The sequence below is a fragment of the Ranitomeya imitator genome, chromosome 1, assembly GCF_032444005.1.
Source record: "Ranitomeya imitator isolate aRanImi1 chromosome 1, aRanImi1.pri, whole genome shotgun sequence".
Taxonomy (NCBI): Eukaryota; Metazoa; Chordata; class Amphibia; order Anura; family Dendrobatidae; genus Ranitomeya; species Ranitomeya imitator.
In genome coordinates this window covers 1,047,947,526-1,047,962,724 of record NC_091282.1, presented here as the reverse complement: position 1 = coordinate 1,047,962,724, position 15,199 = coordinate 1,047,947,526, and the positions used below count along the sequence as shown (strand labels likewise).

At 41.9% G+C, this 15,199-nt stretch overlaps 1 protein-coding gene across 2 annotated transcripts in view; it reads right to left on the bottom strand.

Moving 5' to 3' along the window:
- Positions 1-10,914: 10,914 nt before the first annotated feature.
- FGB (fibrinogen beta chain) overlaps positions 10,915-15,199 on the bottom strand; it is a 142,436-nt gene continuing 138,151 nt past the window's right edge. For both annotated transcript variants that reach the window (XM_069744098.1, XM_069744097.1), the window contains exons 7-9: positions 13,672-13,794; positions 12,121-12,406; positions 10,915-11,628 (exon numbers count right to left, since the gene is read on the bottom strand). In XM_069744098.1, coding sequence (XP_069600199.1) covers positions 11,400-11,628; positions 12,121-12,406; positions 13,672-13,794 — 638 coding nt within the window. In that variant the 3' untranslated portion in view covers positions 10,915-11,399. The remainder of the gene's footprint in view (positions 11,629-12,120; positions 12,407-13,671; positions 13,795-15,199) is intronic.

Here is a 15,199-nt window from a genome sequence, read left to right as displayed (position 1 = left end):
TTATTTAGTCTAGAAAAAAGACGACTGAGGGGCGATCTAATAACCATGTATAAGTATATAAGGGGACAATACAAATATCTCGCTGAGGATCTGTTTATACCAAGGAAGGTGACGGGCACAAGGGGGCATTCTTTGCGTCTGGAGGAGAGAAGGTTTTTCCACCAACATAGAAGAGGATTCTTTACTGTTAGGGCAGTGAGAATCTGGAATTGCTTGCCTGAGGAGGTGGTGATGGCGAACTCAGTCGAGGGGTTCAAGAGAGGCCTGGATGTCTTCCTGGAGCAGAACAATATTGTATCATACAATTATTAGGTTCTGTAGAAGGACGTAGATCTGGGTATTTATTATGATGGAATATAGGCTGAACTGGATGGACAAATGTCTTTTTTCGGCCTTACTAACTATGTTACTATGTTACTATGTATGTTACTATGTATCCATCAATGTCAATGGCTGCTCACTTTCCCCAGTCCCGCATGCTCGGTGCCTCGGGGTGATCCTCGAATCTGCCCTCTCTTTCAAGCCTCATATCCAAGCCCTTGCCTCCTCCTGCTGACTCAAACCAAAAATATTTCCCGGATCCGTGCATTCCTTGACCATGAAACCACAAAAACGCTAGTGCACGCCCTTATCATCTCCCGCCTCGATTACTGCAACCTCCTACTCTCTGGCCTCCCCTCTAGGACTCTGGCACCACTCCAATCCATCGTACACTCTGCTGCCCAACTAATCCAGCTGTCTCCCTATTATTCCCCAGCCTCTCCTCTCTGCCAAGCCCCTCACTGGCTTCCTATTGTCCAGAGGCTTCAGTTCAAAACCCTAACTATGACACACAAAGCCATCCACAACCTGTCTCCTCCATACATCTGTGACATGGTAACATAGTAACATAGTTATGAAGGTTGAAGGAAGACTTTAAGTCCATCTAGTTCAACCCATAGCCTAACCTAACATGCCCTAACATGTTGATCCAGATGACTTACCCACACGCAACCTTTGATCCTCACAAGATCTCTTTCTCTACTCCCCTCTTTTCTCTTCTTCACACAACTGCATACAAGACTTCTCCCGTGCCTCCCCCATACTCTGGAACTCTCTACCCCAACACATCAGATTCTCGCCTACCAAGGAAACCATCAAAAAGAACCTGAAGACCCACCTCTTCCGACAAGCCTACAACCTGCAATGATCCTTACTCTGCTGAACTGCCGCACAACCAGCTCTACCCTCTCCTAGTGTATCCTCACCCATCCACTCTAGACTGTGAGCCCTCGCGGACAGGGTCCTCTCTCCTTCTATACTTGTGTGCCTTGTTTTGCTCATGCTTATTGTGCTTGTCTATATCTGCCCCTTGCACGTGTAAAGCGCCAAGGAATAAATGGTGCTATAAAAATGTAATAATAATAATAAATAAATAATATTATCAGAATGCATCTTTGTCTTTTAAATTGGCTGACAAACCCTGACAAATGTAAGATGTAAAAATCTGTTAGTCAAAGGAAGCATGTGTGTGAACATGTGTCATTCATGATGAATCATTGTGTGATATTGCATAATGTAGTAACAGGGAACTGCATTTATGCACCATGGATAGTATGGCTATCATGATTTGTGGAACATAATGCTTTGGGTTTTACATTGGGTCTTTGAGTTTAACGTATTCATCAAAACCTTAAAGTGTTTAGAAACTTCAGTAAATTCGACATGCGTTCGTCCACATCATTGTATACAAATAAGAACTTTGATTCAAAACCTAACAAAAGTTTTGTGTTCCAAAGTTCAGATAGATATCGATTTCGTTTTAGCAAATATGTTGTTTAAATATCAAAGGTGAACTGCCAAAATGTGAACACAAGGTGAGATAAGATGAGCACAATCTATACTGAAGCTCACCTTTGACTTTTGGCTGCCAAAATCTTGTGGTCCACGCTATTTTTTAGCTAATAGAAAGTATCCTTTATCAGAACATAGCAATCCGTCCTGAGAAGTCAGTAACATCATTTCGTAATCCTCAGATAATTACCAAATGTCATTGGTGTTATATGCTAATTATTGCAATTTCCTTCTTAACTGCTGCAGGATAATGATAAGATGGATGCAATATATATATATCATTGGTCACTTTTCATAAGTGATAACAGAAAGATCCCGTAAAGTGGAATCTGAAGAATCAACACAGCCAGGACCATAGTTGTAATAGAACGTTCCATGACTTTTATCAACTGGGCATCGCTTTTCATAGTTTCCCATTGCTGGGCGTCCATAGTTGGGCCCCGATCCTGCTCAGTTCTTATTCACATTTAGGTCAATTTTGACACATGGGTAGGTTTTAATACTAGAGGTTAGGACCACCCTGACTGCATACACCTTGGCACTTGGTGGGATGGTTTTTACACTTTTTGTGATCAAAAACAGTGTTTACTAACTACCCTATGTTATATATGCACGACTGCTTTTTACTTACTTGCAGTATTGTAGATGTTTATTCTGTTTCTATCTTAGGTTTTGTCTCTCCAGCCATGGTAATGCCCGTGGTGTCCATGCATCCCAGCAACATGTCGGTGTTAGAAATGGGGCACATGCTTAAAGGGACTCTATCACCTGAATTTGGAGGGAACAATTTTCAGCCATAGGGGTGGGGCTTTCGGGTGTTTGATTCACAAGATTGCCTTGTGCAGGCATGTACTACGGAGGACAGAGAATGAACTTCAATCCAATATTGCAGCCAGCATGCAGTCAGCGGGTAAGGAAAGGGTGAATCAAACACCCGAAAACCCCGCCCCTATGGCTGAAAATTGTTCCCTCCAAATTCAGGTGACAGAGTCCCTTTAACTCTGTCCTTGAGTCCCTAGTGTGCTTTTGTAGATATCTGGGTCTCTCTTAGGACTCAGTTACTCAAACCCAGTGTAAGGACTGGCGGAACGCACCGAGTTAATATAGATGTTATAATTGGTGCGTTCGCAGCCTGGGGTCCACCGTGTAGGAGAGAACCTGCTGGTAGAAGATGATGGCACTATATGGCGGTATAAGTGAACTCAGACTTCACTGAGTCGCACTGAAAAGAACACGCTGTGCCCTGTTAGCGTCACAGAGGAACGCAGCTTACTGCTGAGCTGATGGCAGTCAGTGGTCACGCACACAGAGAAGCACACAAACACTCCTCTTCGGTGGAACCTTAATTCTAGTGGCTATTAGCCAGCCCTGAATACATACATACAAACTCCTCACCGGAGGTGCCGGTGTTCTAGGGGCTTATTTCAGCTAAACCCTATCCACATACAGGCGCGACCACAAATAGCAAGCTCATAACATGAAGTGATACTAGCGCATGGCCGTGCGGCCATGCAAACCTTTTATAGCTGCTGCAGCTTCAGGACCTTCCTAGAGGACCAATGGAAGCTGCTACAGTACCAGAGCAACTTGAGGACCTTCCTAAAAGACCAATGGGAGCTGCAGCAGTACCTGAGCATGTGACCCCTGACCTCCAATGAGAGGTCTTACCTTGGGCATGTTCAGAAGGGAAAAAGCAGGACTTAATCCCAGAGACATCTGCTCGCCGCTGACGAGTACTGGCTACAATGGCTGAGCCTAGGAAAGCAGCAGAAACCATACGCACAGTATCAGGCTGAGCCAGACTCTGGGACCGACATCTCCGCTGAGCAGGCTCCACTGTGGCTGGAAAAGAATAGGAGACCGCAGCGGAGATGGCTCGAGATTCCCTCTGTGCAGCGGTGGGAACTTGACCCCTAACACCCAGTCAGGCATTAGAAATAACATATGTACTATTTTCTAGAGTGGAGTTATACCACAAATCAAGGGCTATCTATAAATATTTTTGCACAAAATCTGGTCACACCCATCTGTTGTACTTATTTGTTAAATTGCCATAGTTCTCTCGCTGCCGAAACATGAGTGATTCATAAAATTGATGGCACTTTTTTGCCACGTTTCTTTTTAGAACTTTGGCCCATTGTGTTTTTCTTGGATGACTTTAACATAGCACCTTTTTCTAAAAAATAAAAATTGTCGTCAAGTGTAATCTAGGGTTTTTGGTTTGGGTACTGTAGTATAAATAAATGATTATAGGCAAGTTTTATATATATAGCCAGATTAAGGAAAAGCTATTATCTTTAGAGCTGGGAATCCAGCTCAGCGCCACCAATGACTGTTTTCCCACAAATAAGGTTCCCACCCTGCATGGGGGTAAATCCCCTTTAACTAGAGAGGAGACAGAACTCAGAGCTCAGTCGCTTTCTGAGTTGCTCACCTCACGTTTTGCTGAGAGGCTCGAGTCCCTTACTAGAGAGAAATTTGACAAACTGACCAACATTTGCAGAGACATAGATTGGAATTTACAACCAAACAACATAACAGACACTTCTCATTCGGTCCCTGATTCAACTATCTCACCAATGGGAGAAGAGTATGCAGAACCTGACAACTATATAGACCCTTCAGTTTCCTCTGACCTAGATTATAATAATTCCTTTGACGACTTGGATTCTGAGGGTCTCGCATACACAAATATGTACTCAGAGGGATCCAGTGACACTGAGGACTCGAGTTGCTCAGACAGAATGTCAAAACTCTCAAATAATAGCGATATGGAACAGGAGCGTCCATGCTCTGAGGCCACTGATTACTCACTGATAGATAATATTTCAGCCTCTGACAACTACCCTTCAGAGAGATTTATGGTCAAACTATGTAAAGCTCTCCTAATCTCTATGGACGTGAAAGGAACTAAAACATCTGAAAAAATCATTAAAAAACTTTTTAAAGACATCTTCTCACAAATAAATGCTGTCCCGCTCTCTGACCTTAATGTGGTGTCCGATAAACCTCCCAACACCCCCAAAAAATCTAATTCTCCAAGTAAACATCACGAGTCAGCGTCTTCTAAAGAGGTGGGGGACGTTTCTGAGCAGCCGGATCCTCTAGTCAATTTAAAGAATGTTATAGCCTCATTTAAGAATAACTTAGCAGACTTCGAGAACTTTAAAAGAAAAAATAACCTGAAAATCTGAGGGATCCTGGAATCTGTGGGAAAAACTCAGTTGGGAGATTATGTCTCCTCCATGATATCTTATCTGCTCCCCGATACTAAAGGGAAAAATCTGTTTGTAAAAACATTCAGGATACGTAGACCATCTTCTCTACCATTGAATATAGCTGCAGATGTTATTGTCTCATTTTATCCCAACTGACTTAAGGCCCCTTCACATTAAGTGACGCTGCAGCGATACCGACAACGATCCGGATCGCAGAGCGTCGCTGTTTGGTCGCTGGAGAGCTGTCACACAGACAGCTCTCCAGCGACCAACGATGCCGGTAACCAGGGTAAACATCGGGTAACTAAGCGCAGGGCCGCGCTTAGTAACCCGATGTTTACCCTGGTTACCATCCTAAAAGTGAAAAAAAACAAACACTACATACTTACCTACAGCTGTCTGTCCTCCAGCGCTGTGCTCTGCTCTCCTCCTGTACTGGCTGTGAGCACAGCGGCCGGAAAGCAGAGTGGTGACGTCACCGCTCTGCTTTCCGGCTGACCGACGCTCACAGCCAGTACAGGAGGAGAGCAGAGCACAGCGCTGGAGGACAGACAGCTGTAGGTAAGTATGTAGTGTTTGTTTTTTTTCACTTTTAGGATGGTAACCAGGGTAAACATCGGGTTACTAAGCGCGGCCCTGCGCTTAGTTACCCGATGTTTACCCTGGTTACCAGTGAAGACATCGCTGGATCGGTGTCACACACGCCGATCCAGCGATGTCAGGAGGAGTCCAGCGATGAAATAAAGTTCTGGACTTTATTCAGCGACCAACGATCTCCCAGCAGGGGCCTGATCGTTGGTCGCTGTCACACATAACGATTTCATTAACGATATCGTTGCTACGTCACAAAAAGCAACGATATCGTTAACAATATCGTTATGTGTGAAGGTACCTTAAGAGACTCATTGCTTGACATCGCAAAGGAACTAAGGTTCCTCTCCTCTCCGTACGGTCACTTGACCTTCTACAGGGATCTGTGTAGAGACACCTTACAAAAGAGAAGAATGTTTCAACACACTACCCATAGACTGCAACAGGCTGGAATACGGTATAATTGGTACCAGTTCTCTAATTTGAGATTCTTCTTTGCGGCAAAGTGGCGCACCTTTCCTTCTCCAGCGGAGGTAATGGTCTTCTTGAACCGTGCAGGTATAAGTCTTCCTGGGTCCTCTTCCGGCCCCACTTCCAAACTCCATGTAGTCCACGCCACAGCATGTGATTGAACCGAACTTTCCGCCCAATGGAGTCTGAGGGCCATCGGTGTTGGTCCGGGCTAGATAGGCCATCATATATTCCCTACTTTTATGTCTAATCCATATAGCTTCAGCTGTTGTTTTAGCTAATCCATATATAGCATTACTTCCATTATTTTATAGCCTACCACATTAATTCATGCAACTTTAGAATTGATATAATCGTCCGATATCATCTAGTATAAGAGAGTCATATGTAGCCCTACATTTACGTCAAATAATGGATATATCAGTACTTTATAGGGCTTAACCTATACCATACAGCTTAATTTGTTTGTTAGACCAAATGCTAGTATAAGAGAGTTATATGTAACATTACCCATGTCAACGCTTATCTTAATTGTTTTTTAAGCTACATCAATCTTGTAAATTCTTACAGTATTACGGTATATGACTGCTTGTCTCCCCTATTTTTATAGGGGTTTATTTTCTCCTACTCTCATATCCCTTCCCTTCCCTCCCTCTCCCTCCTTATCTACCCTTCCCGGTTAAAATATAAAACCCCAATAAAACATTTGAAAAAAAAAAAAAGATCAAAGAGCTATCTAAGGACACTAGGGACAAACTTGCAGACATGCACAAGGCTGAAATAGACTACAGGAGAATAAGCAAGCAGTTTGGTGAGAAGGCAACAACTGTTAGCACAATTATTAGAAAATGTAAGAAAAGCAAGATGACTGTCAATCTTTCTCAGTCTGGGACTACATGAAAGATCTCACCTCGTGAGGGAAGGATGATTTTGAGAAAGGTCAGGAATCAGCCCAGAACTGCAACAGAGGACCTGGTCAAGGACCTGAAGAAAGCTGGGACCAAATATTGCCGTTAGTAACACACAACATCGTCATGGATTAAAATCCCTCAGGGCACGCATGGTCACCCTGCTCACCCCAGCACATGTCAAGGTCCATTAGAAGTTCGCCAATGACCATCTGGATGATCCAGAGGAGACATGGGAAAAGGTCATGTGGTCAGATGAGACCAAAATAGAACTTTTTGATATCAACTCCACTCGCCGTGTTTGGAGGAAGAAGGAGGATGAGTACAACCCCAAGAACACCATCCCAACCATGAAGCATGGTGGGGGATGCATCATACTTTGGGGTTGCTTTTCAGCAAAGGGGACAGGATAACTGCACTGCACTTAAGGAAGGATGGATGGTCATGTATTGCGAGATTTTGGCCACCAACCTCTTTCCCTCCTTAACATCACTGATTATGGGTGGTGGCTGGGTCTTTCTGCATGACAATGACCTGAAATACACAGCCAGAGCAAATAAGGAATTGTTCATTAAGAAGCATTTGGGGGTCTGGAGTGGCCTAGCCAGTCTTTAGACCTGAACCCAATAGAAAATCTTTTAAGCGGGCTGAAACTCAATGTTGCCCAGTGACAGTCCCAAAACCTGAAAGATCTGGAGTTGATTTGTATGGAGGAGTGGGCCAAGATCCCTGCTGCAGTGAGTGAAAACTTGGTCAAGAACTGCAGGAAGCGTCTGACCTCTGTAATTGCAAACAAAGGTTTCTGTACCAAGTATTAAGTTCTGTTTTCCTATTGTATCAAATACTTACAGTGCCTACAAGTAGTATTCAACCCCCTGCAGATTTAGCAGGTTTACACATTTGTAATTAACTTGGCATTGTGACATTTGGACTGTAGATCAGCCTGGAAGTGTGAAATGCACTGCAGCAAAAAAGAATGTTATTTCTTTGTTTATTTTTTAAATTGTGAAAAGTCTTTTCAGAGGGTCATTTATTATTCAACCCCTCAACCCACCAGAATTCTGTTTGGCTCCCCTAAAGTATTAAGAAGTAGTTCAGGCACAAAGAACAATGAGCTTCACATGTTTGGATTAATTATCTCTTTTTCCAGCCTTTTCTGACTATTTAAGACCCTCCCCAAACTTGTGAACAGCACTCATACATGGTCAACATGGGAAAGACAAAGGAGTATTCCAAGGCCATCAGAGACAAGATCGTGGAGGGTCACAAGGCTGGCAAGGGGTACAAAACCCTTTCCAAGGATTTGGGCCTACCTGTCTCCACTGTTGGGAGCATTATCCGGAAGTGGAAGGCTTATGGAACTACTGTTAGCCTTCCACGGCCTGGACAGCCTTTGAAAGTTTCCTCCCATGCCGAGGCCAGGCTTGTCCGAAGAGTCAAGGCTAACCCAAGGACAACAAGGAAGGAGCTCCGGGAAGATCTCATGGCAGTGGGGACATTGGTTTCAGTCAATACCATAAGTAACGTACTCCACCGCAATGGTCTCCGTTCCAGACGAGCCCGTAAGGTACCTTTACTTTCAAAGCGTCATGTCAAGGCTCGTCTACAGTTTGCTCATGATCACTTGGAGGACTCTGAGACTGACTGGTTCAAGGTTCTCTGGTCTGATGAGACCAAGATCGAGATCTTTGGTGTCAACCACACACGTGACGTTTGGAGACTGGATGGCACTGCATACGACCCCAAGAATACCATCCCTACAGTCAAGCATGGTGGTGGCAGCATCATGCTGTGGGGCTGTTTCTCAGCCAAGGGGCCTGGCCATCTGGTCCGCATCCATGGGAAGATGGATAGCACGGCCTACCTGGAGATTTTGGCCAAGAACCTCCGCTCCTCCATCAAGGATCTTAAGATGGGTCGTCATTTCATCTTCCAACAAGACAACGAGCTAAAGCACACAGCGAAGAAAACCAAGGCCTGGTTCAAGAGGCAAAAAATCAAGGTGTTGCAGTGGCCTAGTCAGTCTCCTGACCTTAACTCAATTGAAAACTTGTGGAAGGAGCTCAAGATTAAAGTCCACATGAGACACCCAAAGAACCTAGATAACTTGGAGAAGATCTGCATGGAGGAGTGGGCCAAGATAACTCCAGAGACCTGTGCCGGCCTGATCAGGTCTTATAAAAGACGATTATTAGCTGTAATTGCAAACAAAGGTTATTCCACAAAATATTAAACCTAGGGGTTGAATAATAACTGACCCACACTTTTATGTTTAAAATTTATAAAAATTTAACTGAGCAACAAAACTTTTTGGTTTGTAAGATTTATGCATCTGTTAATAAATCCTGCTCTTGTTTGTAGTTTGAAGGCTCTAACTTGTTTGCATCTTATTAAACCTGCTAAATCTGCAGGTGGTTGAATACTACTTGTAGGCACTGTATTTCATGCAATAAAATACTAATTATGTAAAAATCATAAAATGTGATTTTCTGGATTTTTTTTTTAAAGATGCTGTCGCTCACTGTTGAAGTGTACCTACGATAAAAATTACAGAGCTCTCCATTCTTTGCAGGTGGGAAAAGTTGCAAAATCGGCAGTGTATCAAATACTTATTTCCCCACTGTACATACCAGGATGAAGAACATACATACCAAGATGAAGAACATACATACCAGGATGGGGCCCAGGAAAATATATACTGTATACCAGGATGTGGCTCAGGATAAGGGACATATATTCCAGGATGGAGGATATATATACACCAGGATGGAGCTCAGGATAAGGGGCATATATACCAGGATGGGAATATATACTAGGATGGACCCAGGATAAGGGGCATATAATGTATACCAGGATGGGGGATATATACAGTATGCCACGATAGGGCCATTATAAGGAACACACACTGTATACCAGGATGGGGGATATATACCATGATGGAGTCAGGAAAAGATATATATATATATATATATATATATATATATATATACACCAGAATGAGGGACATATATGCCAGGATGAAGGGCACATATATATGGATGAGGCCAGGATGAGGGACTTACATATATATACCAAGATGGGGGGCCAAATCTTGCACTGGGGCCCATCAGACTCTAGTCATGCCACTGAACATGGAAGTGTGAATGCAGGCACAGCACTTATAAAGAACGTCCGTCTCTCAGTAAGTAGTCTATTGATTTCTATAAGATCAGTATAATGTTTCAGTTCATCTGTGGCTGTTTTGAAAATGTTTTGATCACTTGCTGCTGAAACCTCTCCCAAAGTACAGCTAATAGCAGTAGGTTCCACCAGAAAAATACACCAAGACCAATTAACACCCAGATATTGACCAAAGCAGACAACCCCTGTAATAACTGATGATCCAACATACCTTTGTTTTTGTTTTCAAGTGCCCCAGCAGCTTCTCAAAATTGGGCAATTCCAAGTAATGCAGAAGTTTGTTAAGTTCTTCTTAGAGATTTTGTTTTTTAGAGTCAGGCTTTTTCTTAAAAAATCGGCAACAGTAAGGACCGCCATATTGGTTGTTATCCTGAACTGAGATTCATACTCTTATATCAGTATGTTATATCATTATCGAGGCAACACTTTTATATTTCCGTAGAAATTAAGTTAATTTGAAAGTAACAACTAAAATGGCGGCATCTCCTGTCGACACTTTTGCATAGTCACCAGTGCACCACCATAAAGATATAGAAATATGCCAGGATAATGGTCGTTAATAAAACATTATCATCAAACACTGGGCTTTTACTCACAACCTCTGATTTACCAACATATGTTCCATATTATGTTGTTGATGGAAATGCGATGTTTTTCTACATAAAAGTCCATCCGTTTATGAGTTACTCCATAAGGAAACAGGAAATCAATCACTTTAGACAATACTTCACCATCTTTATTGGTACACAGCTGTTAAGTGACATCACCATAACTACATTTTGCACTGAATAACCTGGTCCTCGATATGCCCGTTCTTTGGTGGAAGCCAGAATCGCCAATAGTTAGTAGACTTGCTAACGCTCCAATGGAAAATCAAATACTCATAAATAAGAAAACAGAGAACATCAGCAAATTGTTGCCCTCATGGCACAACTATTTCTCAAGTTTTTTTTAGACAACATTGTGTTGTAAAATGTTACCCAATGTCATGGTGTATACCCTGATTATTGCGTTTATCGTGGGCAAAATTACAGGTGGAAGACACTATGGTAGGATGTTTGCTTCACGCATTTTCCTAGAGGAATGCATAGAAAATCATGCAGATGGGTGACTTTAAGTGTGTTCAATGTGTTTGATGAAGTCTTATGGCACCTTGTACGTTGACATCTTGCTGTTTTAGGTACCACATTAAATCCTTTTAATTGCTGAAGGTCGGGCGGATTTTTATGCTCATGAGCTTCATTGAATACCAGGATCTCTTCCAGTTCATCCATACGACACCATCATCTGTGCCATGTTTTGCCATCTCATATGTATAATGTCCTCCCCAGTAATATCTGCCATTAGGATTGGCAGAATGGCATCTATTGTACCACCAACCACCGCCATCTTCTTTGGCGCACTGTTTGTTTGGATCTGCATGTAACCTAGAAATAAAACAGTAGTTTGAATGAGAGAGAAAACATGAGCATGTTCAATTATGTAACAGCATAGCCAGGATTCACAGAAAGGGGACTCTGTCTTGTGGATCTGAGGGTCCTGGAGTAACACATGTGCAGCACGGTGTCTTAGCACTGCTGGGGTCATGGGTTCATATCTCATGGCCAACATCTGCAAGGAGTTTGTATGTTCTCCCCATGTTTGCGTGGATTTCCTCCGGGTTCTCTGCTTTCTTCCCACACTCCAAAGACATACTGATAGTGAATCTAGATTGCGAGCCCCATTAGGGACAATGATAATCTATGTAAAGCGCTGTGGAATATGATAGCGCTATATAAGTTAGACTAATGAATAAATAATAACCCACATTGTAATTAGATTCATTTGTCACCTTCTAATTTATCATCTAAGGCTTTGCAATGGGACTAGAGGACGTTCTATTAGAATATGAATAGTTACAGAGTAAGCCACATACATACCAGCCATCATTGTCTCTGTCATGAGTACTGAAGAACATGCCATTGTGTATAGTCATGGTTCTGTTTTCTCCTCTCAGTTCTGAAGCGCCTTCCATGAGAGCATTTCCAGCATTGCCCTGGTAGCCACTGACAGAGAGCTGATATTTGTTTGCCTCATTTTGCACGGTGAAACTAGTATACTTGGCTGAAACTTTGTTGCCATCCCAATCTTGCATTTCAATCAAAGATTCTGTGGGTCCAAGGTGAGTAAGTTGGCTAATCCTCTCATTACCCAGCCAGTATTCACCTGAAGAAAGTCAGACATTGTCAACTTTCTGATTACAGAACTGCATGAAGCACCTTCAAATATTCTGATACCATTCATTGTAACTGAACGTATACCTTCACATTTTTTTAAGGAACCAATGTCGCCTTTCAAAACCCTCAACAGAATATAGACTGTCTTCATTCTATTGTGTCTTCATTCTATTGTGTAGTAACCATAGGCTGCAGCTTGTATTCTGCTGATAGGAATTCGAGTCACCCAACTGCATTGACTCTGCCCCCAGAAAGTATAAGTAAAACTATATGGAAATAAATTATATGAAATACGCTAATGTGTAAATTTAGTTACACTTGAGATCGATTTATAGCTTTGTTAAAGGGTAAAGTTTAGTTACCCTTTAACAAAGCCATACATCGATCTCAAGTGTAACTAAATTTACACATTAGCGTATTTCATATAATTTATTTTATAATTTAATAATAAATAATTTAATTTATTTATCATTTTTAATTTTTGATATGTTATGGCAACTATTCAATACTGTTGATGGGTGAGGGGTCTCAAGACCAAGAACATCCACTGATAAACCAAGTGCTTAGTTTATGCTCAAGCACAAGCAGAGCAATGTACAGGTTTAATGGAAAGTCTCAAGGCTGTGAGACATGAACCCAAACCCCATCAATCAACAGCACTGAACAGAGGCTATAATATTTAAAGAAAAACTATTTTAAACCTTTAATTACCCTTTAAATAACCGCTAAAAAGGTTTTTGTATAATAATTAAAAGTGTAATCAGATATGTCCTGACTAGAAAATCAACTTGCAGGACTACGGTCCTTTGTACAGGTCAACAGTCTGTGACGGCTGGATAGTAACCCTGTGAAGCTCCTTGCCTCCCACCGATCCAAACTTCTCTCTAGATTAGCAAGACTGGTGTGCAGTCATCATTGCAACATGATGGACACTGAACATTGAGCCAGTTCGGCCAATCCAAATAAGAGCAGGAGGTAATGAGATTTGCAGATTTGCAGGGCTTCCCTTCAGCTGTCGCAGATTACTGACCTGGCTGACAGACTAGAGTCCAGTGAAATGATCATCCCATCTCTAACTCTAAAATGTGTAACTTCTGATTATGCTGAAAGTTGACGATCCTGTATATTAATGAAGAAGTGGCAATAGATTTACTTTCCATTTGAACAACTTGCTAGCCACAAACTTATGACATGTGTTATTCTCTATTGTATCTCACGACAATAGTCCATATAACAGACGTAACTGAACTGTACCTGGGCCATCACAGATTCCTTTTCCTCCATTGAAAGCAATATTTCCAAATCCATTCTTATAGCCATCCCATGTTCTTCCAAAGTTAACACTGCCATCTTGTCTGTTCTGGATTAATGTCCATCCTAAAAAATATCATCATTTTGATAAATTCTGCATTACATGAGCCATATCTATACAACATTCAGGCTACGTGAAACAACTGTCAAGATGTATATTCACACAAAGAGGTTGTGCACATGGTTTTCTATGATTTGTCATGATTTTGTGGTTGTAATAAAAAAAAATTGTGAGTATACATTACAGCAATTTGAAGTAACAATGTGTTTGTTTTGTGCTACACAGCTCTTAGAAGAACCACAGTTTGTTGCGTTGTGTGACCAAACCATCATTGGGGTTCTTGTTCTTCAGGGGGTGAAATTTAAGTTCCTAATCCAGTCCCACTGGCGTTTACATCCTGGTTCTTTCTCAACTCTCAGGAAGTGTCTGGAAATGCCCACTCAGCCAATCAATGGCTAAGGCGGGTCAGTGATTGGCTTCATGGGTATTTCCAAATATTTCTGCAGATGTAGAAAGGGACTAGGAAGTAGACCTCTGGGGACTAGGTAGGCATCATAATGGGAGTTGCAGAGGATTTCTCATAGTAATTCCTCTAATATAATTTTTTAGCCCTCTGACCCTTTTTAAATTAAGTGTTATTCTCTGGATCAAACATCCACTCACATATAAAAAAAAATACAATGGAAAATGATACCCATTAGCCCCGTTTCACCAAGAAAGGGAATCTTCTCACTGCTCATGTTGATGGGCGTGTAGGAGTCAGATACTCCTGATTCATTAACATGGGCATGCCTCTTAATGAATCAAGAGCATCTAAGCAGATAGAATGCACCTCCGTGAACCACACCAGAAATCTTACTCCAGTCCATAACTGGAGTTTGATTTCTGGGGTAAGTATCACGACAGCTCATAAAAAATTAGACGAGTTGTGGCATTGCACCAACGTCCCTCCCTGGCTCTGCCCGTTTTGATGAAGCTGGGATAACCTAACACAAAAATGCCAAAAGTAGCAAAAGTTTTGCGGAAGTCTGAGTTTTGGTAAAATTGCTTTGATGAATTGGGGCCAATAACTTTTTAAGGACTAGGGAAGTAATTGATTATATCCTTAATATCTATAGCAATAACATGACCAGAAAGGTTATCAGACTAGATAAGAAGGATAGGAGGCAATTTTTTTTTTCCTTTCCCATTTTCCCCATTTTCCCTCCTATCCTTGTCACTTACCCTGGAGGCATCCATGCACCGCTCTTATGAATGACTTGGACATTTGGACATTGCTGTCAGTGTAGCGGTAAGCTGATTTTCTTTTTTTAATCAGACTAGATAGACTACACTAATTATCTCAATTTACCGAGCATTATCTATACCTGCACTAGTAAAATGTTTTGCTGAGAAAGTAGCCGCTGCCCCACTTTTATTAAAAATACAATATTAACCCAGCCACTGTAGATCTTTATTCAAGAAACTCCA